At 38.7% G+C, this 23,497-nt stretch overlaps 1 protein-coding gene across 1 annotated transcript; it reads right to left on the minus strand.

The window, feature by feature from the left end:
• Positions 1–2,196: 2,196 nt before the first annotated feature.
• On the minus strand, positions 2,197–22,478 carry slc25a36a (solute carrier family 25 member 36a). The gene is made up of 7 exons (XM_006786721.3): positions 22,070–22,478; positions 19,575–19,739; positions 17,414–17,491; positions 12,265–12,365; positions 7,461–7,527; positions 7,044–7,333; positions 2,197–5,383 (listed from the first exon to the last, which is right to left on the minus strand). The coding sequence occupies exons 1-7, from the start codon at positions 22,108–22,110 to the stop codon at positions 5,190–5,192; spliced, it is 936 nt and encodes a 311-aa protein (XP_006786784.1). The 5' UTR covers positions 22,111–22,478; the 3' UTR covers positions 2,197–5,189.
• Between the last annotated feature and the right edge of the window lie 1,019 nt (positions 22,479–23,497).

Consider the following 23,497-nt stretch of genomic DNA (forward strand, 5'->3'; position numbering starts at 1 on the left):
CCACTGCTGACACAGTTCATTGTGTCACTTATAAAAACAGTTTAAATCGTATCTGTGACGTGTCCTTCGAAATAATTACGCCACTCAGGCTGTAAACTGAACTTCTGCTTGTACTGAAATTTCAAATGCTGTTAAAGCCATTTGAGCTCTTCTCTTTAGGATACTTGCTGCCACTTCAGTGTTTAGAAAAGTGAGTCACTTAGTTCCTACACGTATTAACTGCCCCCTTGTGAGTTTCAGGTTGTATGACATGGTGATATCTAAAGGGAAAAAAAATCTGAAGCTTTACCCAGACCCACTCACTGTGTGAAACCTTATCCACGTTTAATATATGTATTATACTGTAATGCAGTATATATAGTTTACATACATATATGACACATAATGTGAAAAAGCATTATATATGTGCTATAAAATCTCCGGAGCACACTGTCTTTGCAGATGAATTTGCTAACATATTCTCTAAATTTCTCACAGTTTGTGAAGGCATCGCGACCCCCATGGTTCATGTGATTTCTTGTATTGTGGTTTCCATCTGAAGGTTTATTACCAAACAGGTCAGCAGGCTGTTAACTGGAAGTCAATTAAGATATTTCACCGCAAGAGTAAGTGATGTGGTCCGCTGCGGTAACTTCGAGTCACATTATTTTGTGTAAGTAAATCAGAGGAGGGCTGATTGATCTGCACCCACTCATAAAAAGGGGCCACGTGTGATTGTGCTAGTTGTGCTGAATAGCCCAAACAGAAAAACGGTACAGAATCAATAGCAACTAATGTCTTTGGGCTATTTTTTATTCCGACCAGCGAGTGCAAAGATGGATTGTTTCAATCATCCTTTACGTACATTTTATAGACACTTTTGTCAGGATATGTGCGGAGTCGAATCTACCTCAGCATGATGGATAGAAGAGATTATGTTCTTTTTATTTTACACCATGGGATTAAATCATTTAAATCATATATTATTCATGACATGAAAACAGAAATAACGGAAATATAATATTAAAGAACTGAACGGTGCGCTGATCAGTTCCATCGGAAGAACTTTAGCTCCCCCTGGCGGTGAAAACAGGTAAATGCAAACAGTTGACGGAGTATTCCCCAGTGCCTTCATGATCCTTTTTCTATAAAAGTTATACACAAAGCGACCACTTCATTGAGTACACTGGACCCCCTTAATTCGTCATTGCACAGATTCAACAAGGCGCTGGAAACATTCCTCGGAGACTTTGATCTATTTTCACCAGAAACCAGTTTGAGGTGATCTGAACTTTGTGACATGGTCCTGCAGCCACCAGAACATGGGTATACTGTGATCTTAAAAGGATGGGCATGATCAGTAACAATACTCAGGCTGCAATAATGCACATCCTGAGTCATCCAAAAAATATCCCCCACAGCTTTACATGGGATTACATTACAGCCAGAATCATCCATACAAAGTAGGATTGATCCAAACTTTCATGTTGTTTTTTTTGCCAAATTCTTACACTGCCATCTGAATGTTTTCTACAATCCTCTAACGTCCAGTTTTGATGAGTCCTTGTGAACTATAGCCTCAGTTTTCAGGAGTGGTGGTAAAAAGCGCTCGAGTTATTTTTGCCCCCCCCCTGCAGTCAGGCCATTCTCCTCTGACACCAAACAAGGCATTTTCTCCCAGAGAACCGCCACTCACTGGATATTTTCCTTTTCCAGAGAATTCTCGGTGAACTCGAGAGATGGGTGTGCGGGAAAACCCTAGTAGATCAGCAGCTTCTGAAATACTCAGATCAAAGTCACGTAAATCACCTTCCTTCTCCATTCGCATGCTCGGTTTGAACTTTAGCAGGTAGTCTTGATCATGTCTACATACCTCTTTGAATTAATTTGCTGCAATGTGATTCGCTAATTAGATATTTTTGTTTACAAAACTGAACACGTTTCCTTTTTTTTTTTTTTTTCCCAAAAAAGACAATCAAACAAGAATGGGAATATTTTTAAGCTAATATTTTTGAAGTGGTGCATATAATCACCTGCCTAATATCATGTAGTTTCCCCTTCAAGAGGCCCAAATAGTTCTGACCTATCACCTGTTGTTCCAGGATAATATAATCCAAAGACAACAGAAACATCCATATGAATGAAAGTGTCCCACGACAGATGCAATTTGGAGCTAGTACAAGAAATTTAACAAAAAAACAAAACAATAGATACAGGTTTAGTTGCAAATGCATGTTTATTTAATTTTGCTTTAAAAAACAAAAACAAACATTTTCATGACTGAGCTGGAAAAGAACAAGCTTCAAGCTGGGTTTTCAGTAAACCCAGCTTGAGTCTGCATTCTGACCGAGCACACAGGCTACAGACAATAAATTGCATACAGCCTTTGAAATGAGAGGTAACGAAATGTAAATGTTTGCACTGTTTGTCCAGTTGTCTGTTTATGTCACACTTTGGTAATATGACCTCAAGTATTACTGCAACAGAGCTGAAGAAAAACAACTAGTTAGTGTTTTTAGGAAAAACATGAGATGTTAAAATTGGTTAACATATTTTTTTTTGTTTTGTTTAATTAGAGGGAGGGGCTGCAACTCAGTGGAGACTAAATATCAATAACTATTACAAGTTACAACACTTCAGTTTGCCTCTGAAATGATGCTGCAACTCAAATGAGGGAAATGAGTGTTCAAGAACGTAATGCATCAATTATTAGATTTTCTTTTCTTTTAACTGGAGAAAAATACTTTGGAGAAAAGCACAGTGCTTTGTTAAAGATGACACAATTCTGTATTCCAAGGGAAATTCTGATTAAAGCTTAAACACAATTTGAAAGATAATAAGTGCCAAATTTTACCAAAAGGTAATCTTTGCGTGAACCTCTTCAAGTGGTCAGTTAAACGGGCAACTTCACAGTCTCACCAATAAACCTTTCCCGTAACAAATTTGTAACCATCCTACGCAGCAATGGTACCATCACAGAAAGATGATTCCAGTTTTTAAGCTCACAATAAATTAACTTCCATTTTTATATTCTTTAAAAAAAAAAAAAAAAAAAAAAAAAACTGAGGAGAACCAAACAAAATCTGATAGAAGGTACGAAACAATGTAAACAGACCAAATGACAGAAACATCCAAACGTTGCAAACTGGAACACTTTGATGGATGACAAACCAATACTGTGGCTCATATGCTTACATTTTGTATTGGTTGAGCAGCTTTTGCAAGCTACGTGTAAGCATGTGATAGCGCGACAGCTTACAGCAACACACAAACACAAGAAAAATCTGTCAAGCAACATCAATATTCATGTCAAAGCCATGAAAACAATCATTTGCTAATGCAAACTACAGCATGATCAGAAACGGGTCTAAGGGTGGGAAAAAAAGAAAAAAAATTTGATATGCATACACAGTATCTATATTATTTACAACCATGTGGACATCCTTCACAACTACAGACAACTCTTAACTGTACAATAGATCTGCTCTAGGAACAGTTGCGCAAAATACCATTTTGATATACAGTAATACTTTTTTTCCTTTACAATGTACAAGTTTAACCTGCCCACACAATAAAAATGCAAAGCACAAGCCTAAAAGGCCACAAAAGTGCATGTTATCGGGTCAGTTGGAAGCCACTGGAAGCAAGCACTGGCATGAGAGTGGGAATGAAAGCTCCCAGTATCATAAAGGAGATTCTCCGTACTCCAAACCAGTGTCTTGCAGGATTAATAGTTAGTGGAGGGAGATCTGGAGTAGTTATTATTTATTATACATGCAGGCGCAAAGGCCTGCGAATGCACGGACACACAGATCATGTAAATTGTTCAAACACACACACACAAACATAAAGACACACTCACGTACAAACAGGCTATGGGGTGATAAAACTCCATCACTCTGCTCCGACTCCAATATTTCCCCGAACCGTCACATTATATTCAAGTAGCAACACTAATAGAAGATACTTGGTACCTTTTGCTGCGTTGCATGTTTCACATCAGAAACAGGACACGTTGGTCTCGTGTTTTTATCCAAGATTTTTAAGCCCTAAGCAGTGACCGGAGACAAAAGCTGGCCATGGAAACAATCGGATTTAAATTTTTACCAAATAGTGCACTAGTAAGACCGCCTAAGACTAAAAACTCACAATTTCAAAGAAAGTGATCCCAATCGACACCCAGATTTATCGTGTTTATACCTTTGCCCATGCTTCATGCCCCTAACAAATTAAATAATTTCAGCTGGGTGGTTGTTGTGAACAACGAATACAAACAAGCGACACTGAAACGGTGAAGGCCACCTTCAGCAAAAACATGTCACCACCAGGCACTGCGTCACAGAGGAATAAAACACTGAATGGAGGCCAGCGTTTTGACATAGTCTTCATCAACACCGACTAGTGTCACAGTCATGTGCTCAAGTGACAGTCACTATCACAAGCTCATTATTGTGTATCATTGTATTTGGCCAGTTTGTGCATGGCTGTGTATGAGATTCAGGCCCTCTAGGGGACATAGGAGGAGAATGCTTGAAGCCACGCTCTCTGTAGTGCAACGGTGTGTGGCTCAGGGGATGTCTTTACATCATACGCCATCATCGCCTCAGCTGCTAGTCAGTTAATCGTACCGGGGTATCACAGCACTAAGGCAAGTGCAGACTAAACATACCAAACAGAGATTTTTGGATTACTCAAAGTGACCTACATTTAGTTTCCATCTGTCTTGTCAAGTTGAGTTGTCTCCAAGCATTCTCCTCCCACGGCATCTCTACAAAAGTTTTTTTTTAAAAAAGGGGAAAAAAAGAAGTTTATCTTCTGTCTAAAGAGAAGGATGCCAGCTAAATCCTTTCTGTTAAGTCCACCGAACACTGCATAAACTTTGAGTCGACAGCTGTACAAGGTGCCAAACTGTTTCTGTGGCTTCCCTGTCAGTGCCTCCTCACTTCTGGCCATGTTACCTCCTCTGCCAACATTACTCTATATCCGTTTCAGCAGTCTAACAAAAGGAGCTGGTGGGGACGATGCCGATATGGTCCTGTCTCTTTCTTCATCTTTTTTCCATTTGTCATTTTCTGGTCCACACGAGTGTCTTCGGGTTTCCTTTAATCTTCATTTTGACGTTTCATAGCCACTGTTTCCAGCAAAAGGTCATCTTTCTCAGTCACTTAACGGTCTCCATGTTTAAACAGAGCAGAGACATTCACGATAGGCTAACAGCCAAGTAGATAGACCACCACCTCATATGTGCACATCATGATGGCCGTGTTGGGAATCTGTCTGACGAGGTGAGTGGTTAGGCCGCGGTACAGCGCCCGGTATCCCTCTTCCTTGGGTACTGTGAGCAGAGTGTGGAAGAAGGAGCGGTACTTGCTGCCTTCCTCTCGTAGTCGTGTGCGGATCACCTCTGCAATTAGAGAAGAGGAAGAAACTTGAGTTACATATTCCACTGGCCGTGTCAGACTTTGCCTCTGAGTGTTGTGTAATTTCCCATTCATGAGACACCAAGTTGAATTTCTCCAAATGATTCACTTTTGGCATACCCACTACCCTCAACATGATAGATACTGATTTTGTCCCAGGTTGACTTCAGACAATCCAAACAGGAATTTAGCTGCAGGTTGTACATGTAGGTGGAGAATCATAGCAGTATTTTTAAATACAAGTAGACTTTTTTTACCCCTTTCTTCTCCAATCACAAGTGGCGAGTCGACCTAAACTAACTCAAAACGAAACATATTTTTCACATTGCATTGCATTCTGGCTCATTCAGCACAATTATCACAATCTTAGTATTATAAGATTATCTATAAACATTTTTAAGTTAAGACAGGATACTAATGATTCCCAATCTAATACGTTTCACCTGTCCTTTAAAAATACTAATAATATTCCATTTGTACCAACAAATGGCAAGAAAAAACAAAACCAGTTATCAGACTAACTATAGTCTAAATCTTGTCCAAGTACAGAACAGCATTATATTTATTTCTACATTTTGTAATAGAGCTTCATGTTTATTCTGCAACAGTTACAAAATATAAATAATCCACAACATTGCACTCAGCTTTGGCATAACATGTTTTTTTCTGAATCAGTCCCTGGTGCTGTATATAACTATCCAATATTAGTCCAAGGCTGAAAATAATTCCCAGTGACCACAGCTTTCATTGCCCTGTTTGAGTAATGGTACAGACTGCATGTTTAATTTACAGCATGTTAAAAACAGGGTTCTTATTTTGGTTCCAACAACTGGAAACTATTTAAAATAAAAGAACTAAAAACATAAATAGATAATTAACTTTATGCATTTGTTATTTACACATCCGCCTCAGTTGTAAGTGCTGAAATTTACTGAACTAAAAGTCTGCCCTCGGGATCCATTTGTAAAGATTACTTCTTTGCTGGGAATAAATATTCTTAAGGCTGAACCACAAACAGTAGCTGTGTCCCAAAACCTAGGTCACATCCTTCAGAGGACGGAAGTGCGAGGCTGTGAAATGGGACGGTCTAGCCTTCAGATTTGTGTCACCGCTGTCTCGGTGGAGTTTAATACACTCAGCCGTCTACTCCTTGCTATCTAAAATATAACAGGGCACTGCCGTAAATTCTTGACCATCTCATACTTCTGTTTAATCAGTTTTCTGTTTGTTTGTTTGTTTATTCAGCTGTGTGAAAACCCCAGAGGAACCCACCCAAGGGATTAATAAAGTTTATACATTTTTATAAGTTTTATTTAACCCCCGGCTAGCTATTGATCTGGTGGGTAACAGAGGTCTCCGAAAATGCCGGAGCACTTTTGCAAATATGTGATGTCTTGATAAACCAAGCAGAGTAATAAGAGTAATATTAAAACTAAGTAGCTGCCGCCATATTTGGAAACTGGAATTGGCTGGGCTGCGCGATGAATGAAGGATACAGCCGACCCATCCTTCAAATCTGGGGAAAAGGAGGACGCAGCCTACGTTTTGGGACACAGCTAGTATGAGGAAGGGTACAATAGAAGTATTAAATATTAAGACCCTTATCCTTTGACTACAACATATGAAAGTGAGTGAGAAGATTACCATGAGGATAGGCGATGGAGGTGGCACAGGTCTTGGAGGTGGCTGCTGCAAGCATCATCCCTACAAAGTCAGAGGCATCTTTGACAGATTCCTCCTCTTCGTCCATGCTGGCCTGAGCCTTGTACTCAAGCAATTTTCGCTTGATAGTTTCATAGATGACAAAATGGATAACAGTCTCAGAGATGCCAGCGTATGAGGCTGACATACCTCTGTAGAAACCTCGTAAGCCATCCATCTGGTACACTCGTCGTATGCACTCAAAAGCACTCATACGCCGCTCGCCGCGATTCCTGCCATCACACAGACACTTTCAATTAAAATTAAATAACTTTTAGAATAATTTACTCTCATTCGTTTAATAACGCATTTTTCCATCATTTTTACACTTATCAGAAAAATGGGTTTGAGGTTTCTCACCTGGAGTCCAGCTGCAGACGGGTTTTAATCAGCCAGATGGGATTGGTGGCTGTGATGGCGGTGAACCCTGGCAAATTTAGAAGAGGTCAGAGGTTCAGACACAGGCAGAGACACTCATTGTAAGAACACATTAAAATAAACTAGATTAAGCTACATGGTACAAATACAGTGAGAAAGCACTTCAGGAAACAGGATCAACTGGCTGAGGTGTTTAACTTAATCTCATTACAAGTCTTACATAAAATACATCGATATCATTAATTCAGACAACAGTAAAACAATTAAATCTGAATTTTTTAAAAAACATTTTGAGTTACAGACACGAAAAACATCTAATCTGTTAACTTATTGATCCTCTTCATATGAAATGCTACTCAAGTGCATATAAACAACAGGTAAACAGTTCTCCTTTTGAAGTAAAAGATCTCAGATAACAGTGCATGAAGGCAGCAGCTTTCAGCTATGACTGTCTAGATATTTTTTTATGTATGGATCTGGATAAAAACTAACTGCAAACAGCAGCAAATGTAGGCAAGCAGCAAACTCATTTTAGGCCTTTACATGTGGCTGATAAATGAATAAGTTTGTAATTAGAACTTGTCCTCATACGTTTTTATTAACATAGCATTACACACATCACCTTAATCAGTGTTTACAAACAAATCTACCCATACAGGAATAAACATCACAACACAATAGGTTTGACCCTTAGCTTTGATTAGTCTCTAGATTTTCTACAATGGTTAGCAATGCTCATTTAGTCTTGGTCCCTAAAAACACATGTTCTTTATATTTATTCTAATCTGAACCAGTGGTTAACTTGACTGGACACTACAGACAGGTTGTAGGCCATATACTAGCACAGCTAGCACAACTACAGCATAGTGAAGAAAAATGTTGTCTAAAGGAGATTCTTTAATTATTTACTAGTGGAAAGTCACTGCTAGGAAGTCTAAAGTGTAACCGTTACTTTTTAATCGTGGTGAGTAAACCCTGTTTCACTATCTGCCTGCCAACACACTTGGTAGATGTTAGCTTAATTTGTAACTGATCGCAACTATTCTTGATTAGTAGAAATGCTAGATAATGTACAGTAATGCAAAGCTTGCTGTGCATGGTATAAAGCTAATTAATCTGCACTTTGTATCATTAGGAAATGACACAAAGTCTCTTTAAAAGTCTGTGCTAAACGGATATACCAGTGAGAAGTAAAACATGGCCTTTTGCAGAAAACAGCTAAGACCAGGGCAAGGCTATGAAGAGACCTCAGTCACGTCTAGTGTATCGATGCAGCAGAGACCTATGTTAAGGCAACTGCATGAAGAAGAAAGGATTACACAGGTCTGTTGAAGAGAAGAGGAGAACAAAAGGAGGAAGAAGAAAAAAGGAGGAAGTAGAATGAAGTAGCTTCTATGGCGTGTACTCACGAGGGAGGGGCAAAGCTCCTCCAGCTCCTCCCCGCTGCAGCTAGTAGCCTGCAGATATGGGGGGCTCAGATGGCGGGGATGTCCCACCCAATCACGCAGGGGTGAAAGCTTTACAGTAAAGCCCTAAAATAGACACAGGCTTTTCTGTACCACAGTCACACACAAGCAGCAGTCACATCCACCCCAAATCCCACCAACCACCCACATCAACCCACTTTCTGAAGTAGATGGAGAAGAGATGGGGGGTGAAGGACTCATACCACCCTCCATCTTTCACCAAACTATGATCCCAACTCTGTGCCCCAACCCGTATAATTTACCCATCTTTAAACTGCTTTAATTTGTGTTACATTTTTATTACTTTTACTTTATCCCCACTTTTTGCAGTAAAGAAGACGACTAATCAGAGGCCCAAACCAATCCAAGCCTCCAGCTCTATCTCATGAGAGCAAGCTAAAAATCACAAGAACACAAAGATATAAAAAAATAAACTGGAGAGGTGTTCCTTATAACCATTGAGCCAATATCAGTTTCTAACCTAAAACTCCTTGTCTGAAAATAAAAGAGGCCGGTGGAAATGCTAACCTTGCCGTTCTGTGTAACAGACTCAACACTTTATGTGACAGGGATAAAGAGAATGAAGAAACTTTGCATGAATATGTGATAAGAATGAAGTGACTGATGACAATGAAATAATGTATGAAAATCAAAAGGATGATCTTTAACTTACGGATGTGGTGCGCTAGCATAATACACTCGATAGTTCAATCACAACGCAGAATGTGTGCATGAATATGGGTGACAGGAGAAAGACCACCAGGACTTTATTTCCAGCTTTTAACTTGATGAGGAAACGGCGCATGCTATACCAGCGGGAGTGCATTAAGTTACCATTTACTTCAATGACACAGAGCAGTTAATTTTTAGTCTAAAACTGTATCAACTCACAATATTTGACTATTTGTTCAAATGTTAAATTTCTAATAACATAATAATGATTATATTTTATGTAAATTTAAAAACAAAAAGTGTGTTCTTGGGCTTAGCAGACCAACAGGCACATGGAAACGCTGCCGCATGTTGTATATTATGATCCTTCAATACTCAAATAATCCCTGTGCAATTTTTCCTGAGGGGTTTGACCTACATTCAGGGACAGCAGCATGCTTTAGATTAACTGCTGAAACGAAACCCAAGTCTAAAGCTGTTCTTCTGTTTTGTAGAACAAAAATATCACAGTCGACTCCCACAAACATCAGGTAGACCACACTAAGAATTACAGTAGTGAGAGTGCTTATGAAGCAGATCATATGAGTTCATATGTTAAAATAGCTTAAGTAAAGAAATGAGATTTGAATCCATACAAAAAGTTCCCACTGCAGGAGCAGTGAAGCTATAAAAGACATCGACTTCACAAAGTTAGTTTATAAACTGAGCACGAATTCACAGCATCAGTATCAATTAACTGTCCCTGAGGTTTTGGCATTGACCACCGCATTAAATCTATTACTGATAAGCACTGATAATCTTAGAGACAATAAAGATGAAAAAGCGAGTGAGGGATACGTTTAGTATCATAGCAAAACATTCACAACATCAGTCCACAACATCATTAAAACAGCTGAAATTTTTAAAGCTAGTTTTTAAGCACTTGCGTGGTAACAGTCAGACTGTGTTTATATCCTTACCTGCATTTCTTTGAGATTTACAAGAGAAATTTATGCAACTGTTATAAGTATGAAACAAAGACTAAACACCAAGGTCCATCTCTTTCTATGTGTGTTGATGTCTTCCCTTTTTATCACTTACATGTGTATGTTTTCACTGCATTTTATCCACAATAATGAATTTATCTTTAAGTGGTGCCAATACTGATGGGGTCAAACTGCTAAGGCAATTAACTGTCTTCAGGAAATTCAACTAATTTAACAAGTAAACACGTGAAATGTGAAAATACCGTCAGTCCAGTTCTCCTTGGAAAGAAATGACTGAAGCACTCAGTGTTGATGAATGATGACAAAACACAAAATGAAAAACACACCGAGTGCAGCCTTCTGTGGCAGTGACAAGGTTAGCATTTCGTTTGTGCTGACAACAAAAACTGTCATTACTTTACCTTTAATGTATTGATGAAACACGTAAAAAGGGGAGGGGGAGGTGTGTGTTAAGATTAAGGAATAATAAACTTCATCATGAATCTAAAACTACACACCAGCAGCAAACACACTGCCGTAAGCAATGCTAATATCATTAAAATGAATAACCATTATGAATTTAATTAGAAAAATCACCATGGTTTTCATCATACCAGTGTAAAGAAATGGGGTGCTACCTGACGTGTCCGCCCGAGTGCCAGGGGCCCCGGTTGACCTTTGGGGGCCGTGTTCTCTTCTCTATACACACACAGAGCAAAGGGGAGGGGGGCCCAGACCACACTGTTTAAGTAACAACTGGGATGTTAAACCATTTACAGTGTCCTCTGGAGAGGCCTCAAAATTAAAGAATTTAAAAAACAGAAAACAAAAAAAAAGAGGAAAGAAGGGCGAGGAGGGGATTCAAAACAAAAAACTTTAACGAAGTACATGAGGGACAGCGGGGCTAAGAGAAGAGGAAAGCACAACCCAAACTTTGAGGACCGTAACATTTTTCTCTTTTGTATAACAGATAAAACCAAATACAGATCAGCAGTGGGGGAATTGCAGCCTGAAGTGTTTCATCTGGTATGGGTACATGAAATTCTGGCACTGCTGATATCAGGATTTATCTCCTCAACTATTCGGGGACTATCAAGGCTACCATGGAGAGATAAGATACTGCATTATCGGCCCAGTTTAGTTACAGAAAGGAATTGTTTGCAAAGAAGCTGGTATGTAATAAAAGATGTGATAAGAACCTTTCAGCTCTTACAGATTCAAGGTCCTCTTAAAGTAGAGGATGAACTCTGAAATATTGTAGAAACTGCAGTATTTAGACATGAATAACTTATCTTGACATACACAATAATCAAGGTTAGTTCGATCCCAAGAGGCTTAAATTGTGCTTTCTGATAAATCAATGATTGTTTATATTAATAATTCTATACAAGAAATAGCTAAGTAATGCCGACTTAAAAACAGACATTATCAGTTAGCTTTAGCATGCGTCAGGTCTGGGGGAAGGGTGGTGTCTAGGATACTTAAATTGTACAAAATAAAAAAATAATGAAAGTTGTTTGATAGAGAAAAACTAAATAATTCTTTTTTCTTTTCTTTCTTTTTTTTTTTTATAAATAAAACCCATCAGTAAGAAACACTGCCCAGGCAGACTGACAAACAGTCAGACAGGCAGATAAAACAGACAGACAGACAGAAAGGGGGCGGGGAAGGAGCAATCATTACCTGCCATCCCAGCCGACACCATATGCACCTGGGTAGAGTCTGGCTCCAGCACTCCATTAAGCTTCTCCTTGGCTGTCGAGTAGGCCGCAAAGTATATCGCCCTGTGTGACGATTAAAACGGAAGAGAGAGAGAACTTTAATTACTAAAAGACTCAGGAAAGAAAAGAAGTTAATGACGTGTCCAGGGAGTAAATGTAAAACAAAAGCATACTAGCTGTGACTGTACCTGCAGAGCTATTTAATGTGTAAATGATTAACAAGTTAGCTATATTAAGTACAAACACATCATTTCAGTTGCACAAAATTAAATACTGCCCAAACTGAACATGGGGAACACGCAGTAGATGTAAATGGCATTTCTTATTTTTTTTGCTGACAGGCCAATAACAGCCAACAAGTCAAATACACATCAGTACTGATAAATATGTGCCTCTCTAGTGTGCACATGCACAGATGTCATGCTTTAGAAACAGATTTTTCCTCCCATGATTCTAGCTGCTCTTCTATAAATGAAATCATAGGATTTAATCAACACTGACTGGAATTAAACTCCGTGACCTCTGCTCTCAGCCCTCGTTCTGGATTTGAGAGCATGCATGCAAAATGTAATCACGCTGCTCTGTAGACGAATGATATGATTGGCTCTGAAAGCATGTATGCAGCTCACGAGCAAAGAGAGATTTTCGTGGTGCAAGCTGTGTAGAAATCGGGTCGAGTGTGTTGTTAATGAACGGCAGCAGCATGCACGGTGGACTGTTGAGTGTCAGAGGCTTTGCAGCATCAGAGTGCCGTTTCGTAAATATCACAGCAGACAACAGCACTGGAGTTCACACCTCCGCCTGCTGATAAATAAAGTAATAAGATGTTTTATTCAATTATACTAAAGTCGCTTGTTACAATTCTGCGTATACAATTATTTTGTCGGACACTAATGGTGGCATTTTGATCAGTGTATTGTTTGTACTGTGAGCACTAATGAATCTGGCTGCTCTGAATAATGAGAGCAGCTCATAAATCCATTTAAAATTATTTATACTAACATTTCACCACGTTACAAACAATGTAATTTGTTTTAAACTGCATCCTAATATGCTTCTTTAAATTAATGGTTATGAATGAAAACAAAGTGAATAAAATTAGTTAAAAGCTATTCTTTATTCCCACAAAACACAAAGCAGTGGAACCTTAAAAATGGTTTCTTGAGGTTGTTTTATTTATTTATTTTTATATATGGGTTAACTATTAACCACCATGTTTCCTGTTGTCATATCCTGTCTATAAAGCAGTGGAAAACCACATAATTTGCCAGCGAGTTCATCAGGTTCACCTCTTATGTGATAACCAGTGTTGGGGAGTAACGGAATACATGTACCGCCGTTACATATTTAAAATACAAAATATGAGTAACTGTATTCCGTTACAGTTACCGTTTAAAAAGGTGGTATTTCGAATACAGTTACTTTGTTGAAATAAATGGATTACACGGCGGTACTTCCTTGTTTCATATTGTCGTGGGTCAGGACTGTTTGGGTTCTAAAGAACCCAAACAGTCTTTGTGTGGCTCTAAAGAATGTAGCATCATAGGCAGTGTAGTCCGTGCTGCAGGGAAAATGGACTGCCATACCCGTGTTATGTGTCTGTGAGTGAGGGAGGGAGAAAAGGGGAAAGTACAAGCTGTCATCGAGCAAAAACGGGAGCTGGAAGCATGTAAATAAAATAATAACCACTGCAGCCAAGAAGAGAGCCTGACGAGCCCAGTTGTAAGTAAGCTATTAAGACTCGAGTGTACACCGTGTTCGTGTTTTCCTCCAAAAACAACAAGTTCTGTTGGAGCAGCCGTTCAACGCCTCTCTCTGTCTCTCGCAAGCAAAGTTGACCCAGACAACAAAGTAAAGCTAGTTTTCGGCTACGAGCCCGACGTATTAGCCAGAGGTCCCTTTACTACGGTTCTGAGCCGCGGACCTTCAGTAACAGTAATAAATCACAGCAATAGTACATTCACGTAGTTGTAAACAGCATAATAATATATTAAGTAATCCAAAGTATTCAGAATACGTTACTCTCATTGAGTAACGTAACGGAATACATTTTGGGGCATGTATTCTGTAATCTGTAATGGAATACATTTTAAATGTAACCTTCCCAACACTGGTGATAACATCCTCCTATAGCACTACTTCCTATAGCTGTCATGGCCAGCCATTTCAGTACAACAACAACACAGGACTGACAGACACAGATGCATTGGATGGACCCAAAGGGCAGACAAAGAGTGAAAGGCCCACGAGAAGAGAAAGAGTATCATGAAATCATGACACAGACGATACGCAAAACTAACCAGAAAAGGAAGAAGACGTTGGCGGTGACACAGCGGTAACTACAGAGAACTAGAACGATCAGGGAGGCAGAGGGATTATACACAAACACAACTGCCTTAATTTAGAAACTTCATTTTAACAACAGCAGTGGCTGTCACATGATGAAAGCGTAACAGCTGGCCGGCGTCTGCTGCTGCTGCTTCATGGGAATTTGATTGACTGCATCCAGACGTTAGGGCAGATAAGCTAAGAATTAGGGAACCTTTTCATTTCCGCACAGATTTGAAGCAAAGATTTCCATCGTGCTGCTGCTGTGATTGAGAGAGGTTTACATGCACATTCCTGGTCTTCCATTATTTCAGACATTCCTCAGTGTGAAAGCAACTGAATTACAGTCCTGCACTCTTTGTCTCACTTACTGCTTACATACTTATTAAATTGCAACATTTCAGTCAAACGAACCCTTATAAGGAGAAGCAGCTCAACCTCATTTACAGCATACGTACAGTGTGCATTTATATACACAGGTAATGAGCACCTTGCATCCATGTGCATCAGCACTTGTATTCTTAGGACCACAAATACCTCAGTAACATAAATCTGATGCTATAGTAATTATAATGTTATATTTGATGAATAGCTTTTTTACTTTTTGTCCATTTTGAGTTTTTCGTATTGCTTTTTTCAGTTAGTTTCTAGGTTTTCATGTTTCTGTTTATATTGACTAAAAATATGTAGCTTTAGTTTTTATTTGCTGTTTATTTATTTGTGTTTAGTTTCCTTAAAACCAATAATGTGAAGGGTCAGGAGCAAAATGTCAGCACAACATAAACATCACGTTGTTCAGGCATCTAATTTAAAGTTGTGTAGGCATTCCAAGTCTCAATAAATAGAGGCGCCAAAGCCTCATGAGACCAGTTGTGTTGACGAATGTGACCACATTTTTAAAGCCTAAAAATAAAAAAGGTACATTCTGTATGTTTTAGTCCATTTTAGTTCGCTCTATGAGCACTCAAACCACTTCAGTTCTCATTCAGTCTAGTTTTATTTCTGTAGTTTTAGTCAACTATAACAAAACAGAAGGTAACATTCATCTAACATCTGTGAGGACAGAATACGTAAATCTGAATGCTACTTCTGAGAGTTTTTTTGAGAGCATATTATGCATGCACAATTAATCCCACTGCTCCTTTGTGTTATTGTATTTAAGCCTGAATGTGTTAAGACTTTGTGGTTTAAGCAAATAGAACAAACTGTAGAACATATGGAACTAAAGATCCAAGGTTGATGAAGCCAACTTTCTACATAATGTGACTGATCACAAATTAACATGGAAACAACACACTGATTATATTAAAAGCAAATATTTCAAAGTGGTCAGTAATTCTTTATAAAACAAGTGATGTATTAATTTCTAATGCCCTGCAACATAATTCATTCTTCATTTATACTTCCTTACTTTTCTTACTGTGTGGAACATTGAGGGTTGACTTAAATGAGAATAAATTCGACAGTTATGTTACAGTAAAAGAGCAGTGTGGCTTATTAGCAAGTCTGGTTACTATGATCACACTTAACCACAGTGTCTAAGGTCCCACATTATGTAATTAAATTATTCTGGGGTTTTTTTGGGGTTTTTTTTTAAAAAGCAAATAATGCTTAAAGCAATAAAATTGCCCAAGTACTTTCTTGCATTAAAACAAATGCTCTACAAATATGTTTGAGGGTTATATTTGAGAACATTGTGGTTTGTTTGTTGGCGTTTTCTTCTTCTACTTGGAAATGAGGGCAGCTTTACTGATAACAACATAGGCCAGGCATATCCAAGTGCCACTTCAGCCTGAGCCTGTTCATTCACTATTTGTTATAAAGGCTGCAGATTTTATATGAGCTGTTTTACACTGTGTAAAATGCAAGCCTGAATAAAATAAATAAATAAATATCAGGTCACTGTATTTAATGTTCACACAACTGGGCAACACTACAGCTCACCTGAACAACCAGGGGAAATATGCTGAAGGGCACTGCAGTGGCTCAGGTTGGAGTCCACTCCAGACTATTTCCTGTGTGTCATTGCCCCATTCTCTCTTTGCTTTTGTGTCTCCTCTACACTGTACTGTCAAATAAAGTCTGCAAATACTAAAAAGAAATCTTTAAAGAAAAATGACTGCTGTTGAATAATATTTCAATACATCATTTTGAACAAAGTTGTACTTCAGTTTTTGACTTGGTCATAATGAGTTTGTTATGGCTGATAACACTGTAACTTTTTAATAAATCAACAATGTCACTTTAAACCTTATTTGTCTTTTGGATTCGGAGACTTTTGAATTTATGTGATGCTGATGAAGAACAACATCAGCCTGAAGTATATGTGACGCTACTAATACTACTGGTTGACTGGCAACCTATTCTCAGTAGAGATTGAGGCACTTACTATCTGTATTTCAGCAGTAAATAAGACAGCACACGGGAGTTAAATTTAACAGCTCAGCTGCTGCCCATAATACAGCCTGAAGACTTTCCCCCAGAAAAATTGTCTCATAGGGTTTGATTAAACATGTCAAAATAAATTACACAGGCATGCCTTTATTCCAATAGCAGGGCAGTGCTAGTGCAGATGATACTGCTGCTAGCTAACTGCTTCTTACGCAAAAAAAAATAAAAAAATAAAAATAATTACTCATTTATGTTGTTATGACACACAAGATATGGAAGTGAAGGTTATTTCCCTTACTTTGGGCTCTGTTTCTGTGTTATTGATAAAGAAATCGTGAAGCAGTTTTAAACACACAACACTCCCACATTATTGCAGATAATACTGCACATACCTGGAAGGTGCCACGCCTACAAGGTTAGGACCCAGTCCTCTGAAGAGTGAACGGGGTCCCTCTCTCTCTAGAATTAACCTGTCGAAAGAGCAAACACATGAGGAAATATTTCACTTTATAGTCAAAACACAACATGTACATTATTTAAACACTGGAGCATATTATACAGTGAATGGTTTAAAGATAACTCGTAATCTAAATTGTTTTCACATTTAATAACAGTTGTGAATTCATAATTACCACAAATCAGATAATGCAGATGTTTCATTAAGTTAATTTAAACATATTCAATAAAAATCCAGAAATAAGAAAAAAAAAAAAGGACATAGCTCGGATCCTTCTGGAAGAAGTTAATTAGCTAAAAAATAAATAAATAAATAAAAAATTCTATTTATAGACTTTGCCTTTCTGCCCCACTTATATGATTTCTGCATTTTATTATTTCATTATTATTCATTATGTTATCTGATTCTTCATTATTTATAGCAAATGACACATCCTCAAGAAAGAAATGAGTCTAAAACCAGACAACACACGTGATTTGGAGTGAAGGTGTCCTCCGCCCTAAAAGGGATCTTGGCATGCACCACACTGCACGTTGACCCACTTTGACGTGTGTCCTCCCACCCCCCTCGTTAGCTATGCTGCAGTTCGTGCTTCCATCCTTCTCCACTCTGTACCATGAAATAGTGTTGGTGTACTTCTGCTGCAAGATGCTGCTTATTTTGAAGACAACACAAGAAGTTGACTTATGTTGCCACAACACCGATACAGAGCCCAAAACAATGTCCACATGAGCTGCAATCTCTCCAAATGAAGTAGTAGTCAACTGTTATTAAACAAAATCCTGACAAGAGCACTGCCTGACAGACTAACATCCCAGACCTACTGTCAGAACAAATCAAGTTTTAGGCTCATGGTTAAAGAACGTTATAGCTAAAGGGGAACTACAAAAGTGCAAGATCAGCATGTTGCCTGTGTAGCCTGCCAATTATAAATACTCTAAATATAAAAAGCATTTTATATTCCTGTGATACAGAACCAAACATAAGAGGCTTGTCAAATATAAAAGTATTTACAAAATAACTAACGGCACCATTCAGCAGTGGAAAATTCCACACACAGCCGCTTATGCATTATGTAAGAGTGACATGCTCTCTGACATGCTCTTGTATAGCAGCTTGCCAAGGCACAATAGTAGAGGTCCATATTTATAAAGGCAAGCTGAACATTTACTTGCTAATCCTGCAGTGGTTAATGGTCATTACAAGTAGCCACATCAGCTTCCAGCAGGTTCTAAGCAAATGCTGAGTTCCCCTCTACTGTCACTCTTACTTCATCTTTCTGACAAAATTCCACTCTGCACAATGACAAGATTACTTACATTTATATTGAAGAAAAAAACAACAACAACCCCCTAAAAAACAGGAACCATTCTTTGTGGATATCTTACATAAGTTTCAGAGAGAAAGTATCAAAAACAACCAAAGAGCTATAAGGTCAACATGAGGTTTAAATTATTGATTTTGTCTACAGATGTCAAAGAAAATAACCACTGAAACCAAAATGTTTATCTTCTTGTCTCGGTTAAAGTTGCTCTCTAAAATAAACAAACAAACAAAGAATCCACCAAAAAACAAAAAAGGCACTAATAACAACAATAACATCTATTAAAATAAGAAAGAAAAAGAAGCGCATTGGCAATTCAAATAAACTCACTCCCCAGGAAAGCCCAAGCATTCTTGAAGAAAACATTTTCAATTAGGAGCAACTTGACATCAGTTTGCAACTCACGGTGCACATATTAAAGGAACTGTGCAACAAGATAAATCTGTTATCAGTGTTTCTGAGCCATTTCACAGTTTTGTTTGTTATTGCAGTGATGCAACGTTCCAGTAAGGAGTCATTTTATTAGAAGAAAATAACTCATTACATTAAAGTTACAATAATATAAGACGCACACACAGACCTTTTAAATGTAAGCAGCCAGCTAATGGACAAAATAATACTAATAATAATAATAATAATAATAATAATAATAATAATAATAATAATAATAATACTTAAACCAAGAAAAGACAACATTGAAGCCACATCATAACTGTTTTCTAGTGTTAATTTCAGTGGACATCAATTAGGCACAGCTAATCTTTCTCCTTACTTGAGGCAGTGCAGAGGCCCCGGCGGGGAAACACGGGCAACACTGGCTCCGTTGACTGTGCTGAGCTGAACCTCAGAGACGTAGAGTGTAATGGAAGAGGACTGCAGCCTGGTCTTCACCACTTCCAGAGGACAAGTTAAAATGGCGCCCACTGTACCACCGCATCTAGTAAAGAAGCAGCAAGTATTGAGAAAAAAGTGAGAAAATAGAACAGAAGCAAGACCGGGAAAAAAGTTTGTTGTAGCAACAAATACGTCCCCGTCCTCCCCCCCCCCACCCACACACACACACCCCCGCCCAAAAAAACCCCCAAAAACAGCAAAAATCAAGTTATACTAACATAAGCCGAGTCACTTGAAACACTAATCAGCAGAAACACAATCTGTTGTTCCCAAATTATCTATGAGCGTGGGCACATACACACACCGCGACCTGGTTTTGTGATATCCAAGATACTGACATATGAAAACAAACAGCTGGTTTCATGATTCATTTCAGAAGAAACTGACCGCAGCTCATTTGCTGAGTTTTGCCACCTGAGAAGCCCAGAATAAGAAGTCATCAAATTAGATCGTTGTTTAGCTCACTTGATAAACATAAACAAAAACCAAGTTGGTCACAAATACAAAAACGTATATCCACTTTATATCCTAACACATCAAGGTGTGCAAATATAACTGCATCATGAGTTGTTTTTTCCATCATACAAACATTTTTGGCGCCCACCAAACAGGTTTTGGCCTTCCCCCAAAGGAAAATCACCAGGCCTCTCAAAGTATTTAAATAAACACTATGTTTTTTAGCGTGAGGTTTAATTTAGTCAAACTTAACCTATTTTTAGTCATCAAATGGGTTTGAAATTAATTAATTAACAGAGACCTTTTTGGACTAACCACGGGGATAAATCGTGTTTATGTGCACACAAAACCAGGAAAACTCTCATGTGATATAAATTAGTGTATTATTTGATAATTCATACGCTATAGTGTCATTTTTGTTGATCCCCTCTGCATTCACCAAAGACTCAGTGCTTTCGACATGTAGACAAAGCTTCAAAACCAAACCACCGCACAGCTGAAAAGTGCTTCCTGGTGATCGCAGTTGCACATTATAGAACTCGGATAAAGGTTACAGAAGCCATGGTAGTATATGTTGACATCCTGGCAGTGAATTCCGCTTGCTGCTGTCTCTTTTGAGCAGCACCAGCTATATTTACCTTTCACAAGACCAACCCACATTCATGCTCAGAGGCAGCGGTGACCCTTGGCCTACTTTCTCGGCAACACTGGCTGTTGCATGTGTGCCTCTCTAATGCGAGGCTGTGGGAGGCAGCACTAGGCTGAGGCCTCCAGCTCAAGTTTTTGGGTAAAGCTGATTCAAAGTCTCTTGGGTAGTTCTCAGATTTAAAAGCAATAACAAGAGACATAAAGAAGAAGTGCTGTGGCATGGTGGGATCCCCCATTCTGAAGGTCACAGACTAAATGGGAAGATTAAAAAAATTAACAAGTGAACTAAAACTAAAGACAATGGATTAAAACAAAAATCTATACTGGGCCAATCCACTTAAATGTCACATTTGTGCTTTCATTGTCCTTAATGAACTGGTTGTCAGGCCTCTTTACACAACTATGAATCAGAAGGATTGCTTTACTACGGTGTGAGCTTCAACTTTAAGATTTGAAGTACAAAATTCAAATGCTCTGTTACATAATGAAAAGCAGCAGAGAAACTAAATTTTACCAGTAAGTTTCTCTTTAAACCATACTTCCACCCAGAGCCGGTAGTTACGCAACACAAAAACTTCAAAGTGTTTTATTTTTTACATTTAATTAAGCCTTTTTTGATTAGATGGATATCTGCAAGACTGTAATCTAATGCTTTAACTGAGCCGACAGAAAAATTGTGTTTGGGGGGGGGGGGGGGGGTTTCTCAGTATGGATTAGATGTAAATGTTCATTTCATTTGGGAATACAATAAAGAAATTATTTAATTGGATCCACATAGGTGAGCATTATGCAACTACTTCTTAAATTACAAAATAGCAGCAGAAAAATAAGCGTCAATGGCTGTTGTTGCAGATGCATTTGGTCAAGTCATTCAGAGAAAGCTACAACGAGCCCGGAAATGAATTCCACTTGTCATCAAAATAAAAGGCTCTCACTTGTGCAGAAACAGCCGGCATCTAAAGGACGATGAAATAAGAGGCGAGCTGCTCTGTGCTGTCTGGGTATAATGAGCTCGAATGCGCTTTCTGGCACATTCACATGAATACTTTCAGCAACACTGGTAATATTTTAAAGGTTAACCGGAAGTTCAACTAGAACCGTTTTTGACAGTCGCGTGCGCACAACCGCCAAGGTTGGAAGGGCACGCACGCGCTGCCTTAAAAAATAAAAATAAATGGCGGGTTAGCTAGATAACGCAGACGGGGGTCATGTTTCAAAATATATATTTCAAATTAGGTAAAATTTATAGAGGAAACTGATGTGGCTTACCCTCCAGCGAACAAATGAACCAGTGTGTCCCTTTGGGTCATTCTTTAGTATACCCTGCCAAGCAGCGCAGGGTAGTCAAAAAACGGCTCTTTCCCCCGTCCCCTCCCGGTGCTCTTCGCCTCTGAGAGGATGCGCAAGTCCACAGACAAACGACGTCGACGACTAACCAGCGGTGGGGCGAGTCTCCGGTGATTCAGACTGCAGCGGGCCGACAAACCCCCCTCTCCCTCAGCTAACTCAGGTCCCCCTCTGACGCAGATATTTTCTATCTTCGACAAAAACAGCGGGGAGGTGCGGGCTCACCAGGCTTCTTGCTGGCGGTAAAATATCTCAGGTCTAACAAACGGTTTTATAGCACATCCGCGGTCTCATCTCCTTTCATCGCTGCACCAAGAGGAAGAAGGAGGCAGAGCTCATAGTATGTACTGTACGACCATAGGCTGGAAGCACACGCTGCCATTGGCCACCCTGCACTTAACGTCACATTGTCTCCGCCTTGATCATGCACTGTTCACATGCTCAACACTGAATGAATCTGGACTGCGTGTTGCTGAAGTGCAGCCATCCAAAAGAGATCGTTTTCAGTTTGTGCTCTAAACATTTCAGACGTATCTGCTTTTGCTTTTGTCTCATTGAACCTCTTCAAAGTCAGACACTGGACCAAAATATGACAGACAAACACAATTATCAGCATAGAAACCCACCAGACAACCTATATGCAAACAATTATGTTTGCATGTAATGTTTACTACCATATATATCCATATATAGTAATGGAGGGTCCTACACCAATGATACCAAGGTAGCTATACTTTATTATTTATTATTGTTCAGTGTATTAATTCATAGTGGTATAACTCTGCATGCCAGTTGGGTGACCTAAATCTTTTATTAATAAGACTCCATATTTGACTTGTAACATTTAATATGTTAATTTCCAGCCATGCATGTACATCTATTCATGCAAATTGGCTAGTTCAATCAGAGTCTTAGACTGCTGGTTACAGAGCATCAAACAATCCATCTCTGACTTGCAATCATATTTTGGCTTTTTCAAATGAGCTGGAAAGTCTTTTCCCTATCAGGTCTTAACCAAAATTGCATGGCGTTGAAAGCCAGCTGGTGATTTAATAATGGCATTAGCTACATAGCTTTGTAATTGGATGTACAGTATGATAAGTTGGAGTCATGTGCAGCGTTCAAACTGGAAACATTAAAACCAATAATGTCATGTCCTGCATTAGGAAGGTTATATGGAGTAACCTTTCTAATGGCATTTAGAATGATTTAGTGTCTGATGAAAGAGGGCGGTCTGCCTCTTATCTCATTAAACAACATTAAGGTCCAATAAATGTCTTCAAATTTATATATTTAAAGAATATTTTGATGAAAAAAGCACTTTGTAAACAGAATCTCTTTAAGAATAAT

This window comes from Neolamprologus brichardi, chromosome 18 (genome assembly GCF_056152115.1).
Source record: "Neolamprologus brichardi isolate AB-2024 chromosome 18, ASM5615211v1, whole genome shotgun sequence".
NCBI classification, from domain to species: Eukaryota; Metazoa; Chordata; class Actinopteri; order Cichliformes; family Cichlidae; genus Neolamprologus; species Neolamprologus brichardi.

Coding starts and splice junctions, on each gene's coding strand:
- slc25a36a (XM_006786721.3), bottom strand. CDS start 22,110: ATGACCCAAAGGGACACACTGGTTCATTTGTTCGCTGGAGG. Junction 17,492..19,574: donor GGGCCTCTGCACTGCCTCAA/GTAAGGAGAAAG, acceptor CTCTTTCGACAG/GTTAATTCTAGAGAGAGAGG. Junction 5,384..7,043: donor CTCCATCGCCTATCCTCATG/GTAATCTTCTCA, acceptor CTCTAATTGCAG/AGGTGATCCGCACACGACTA.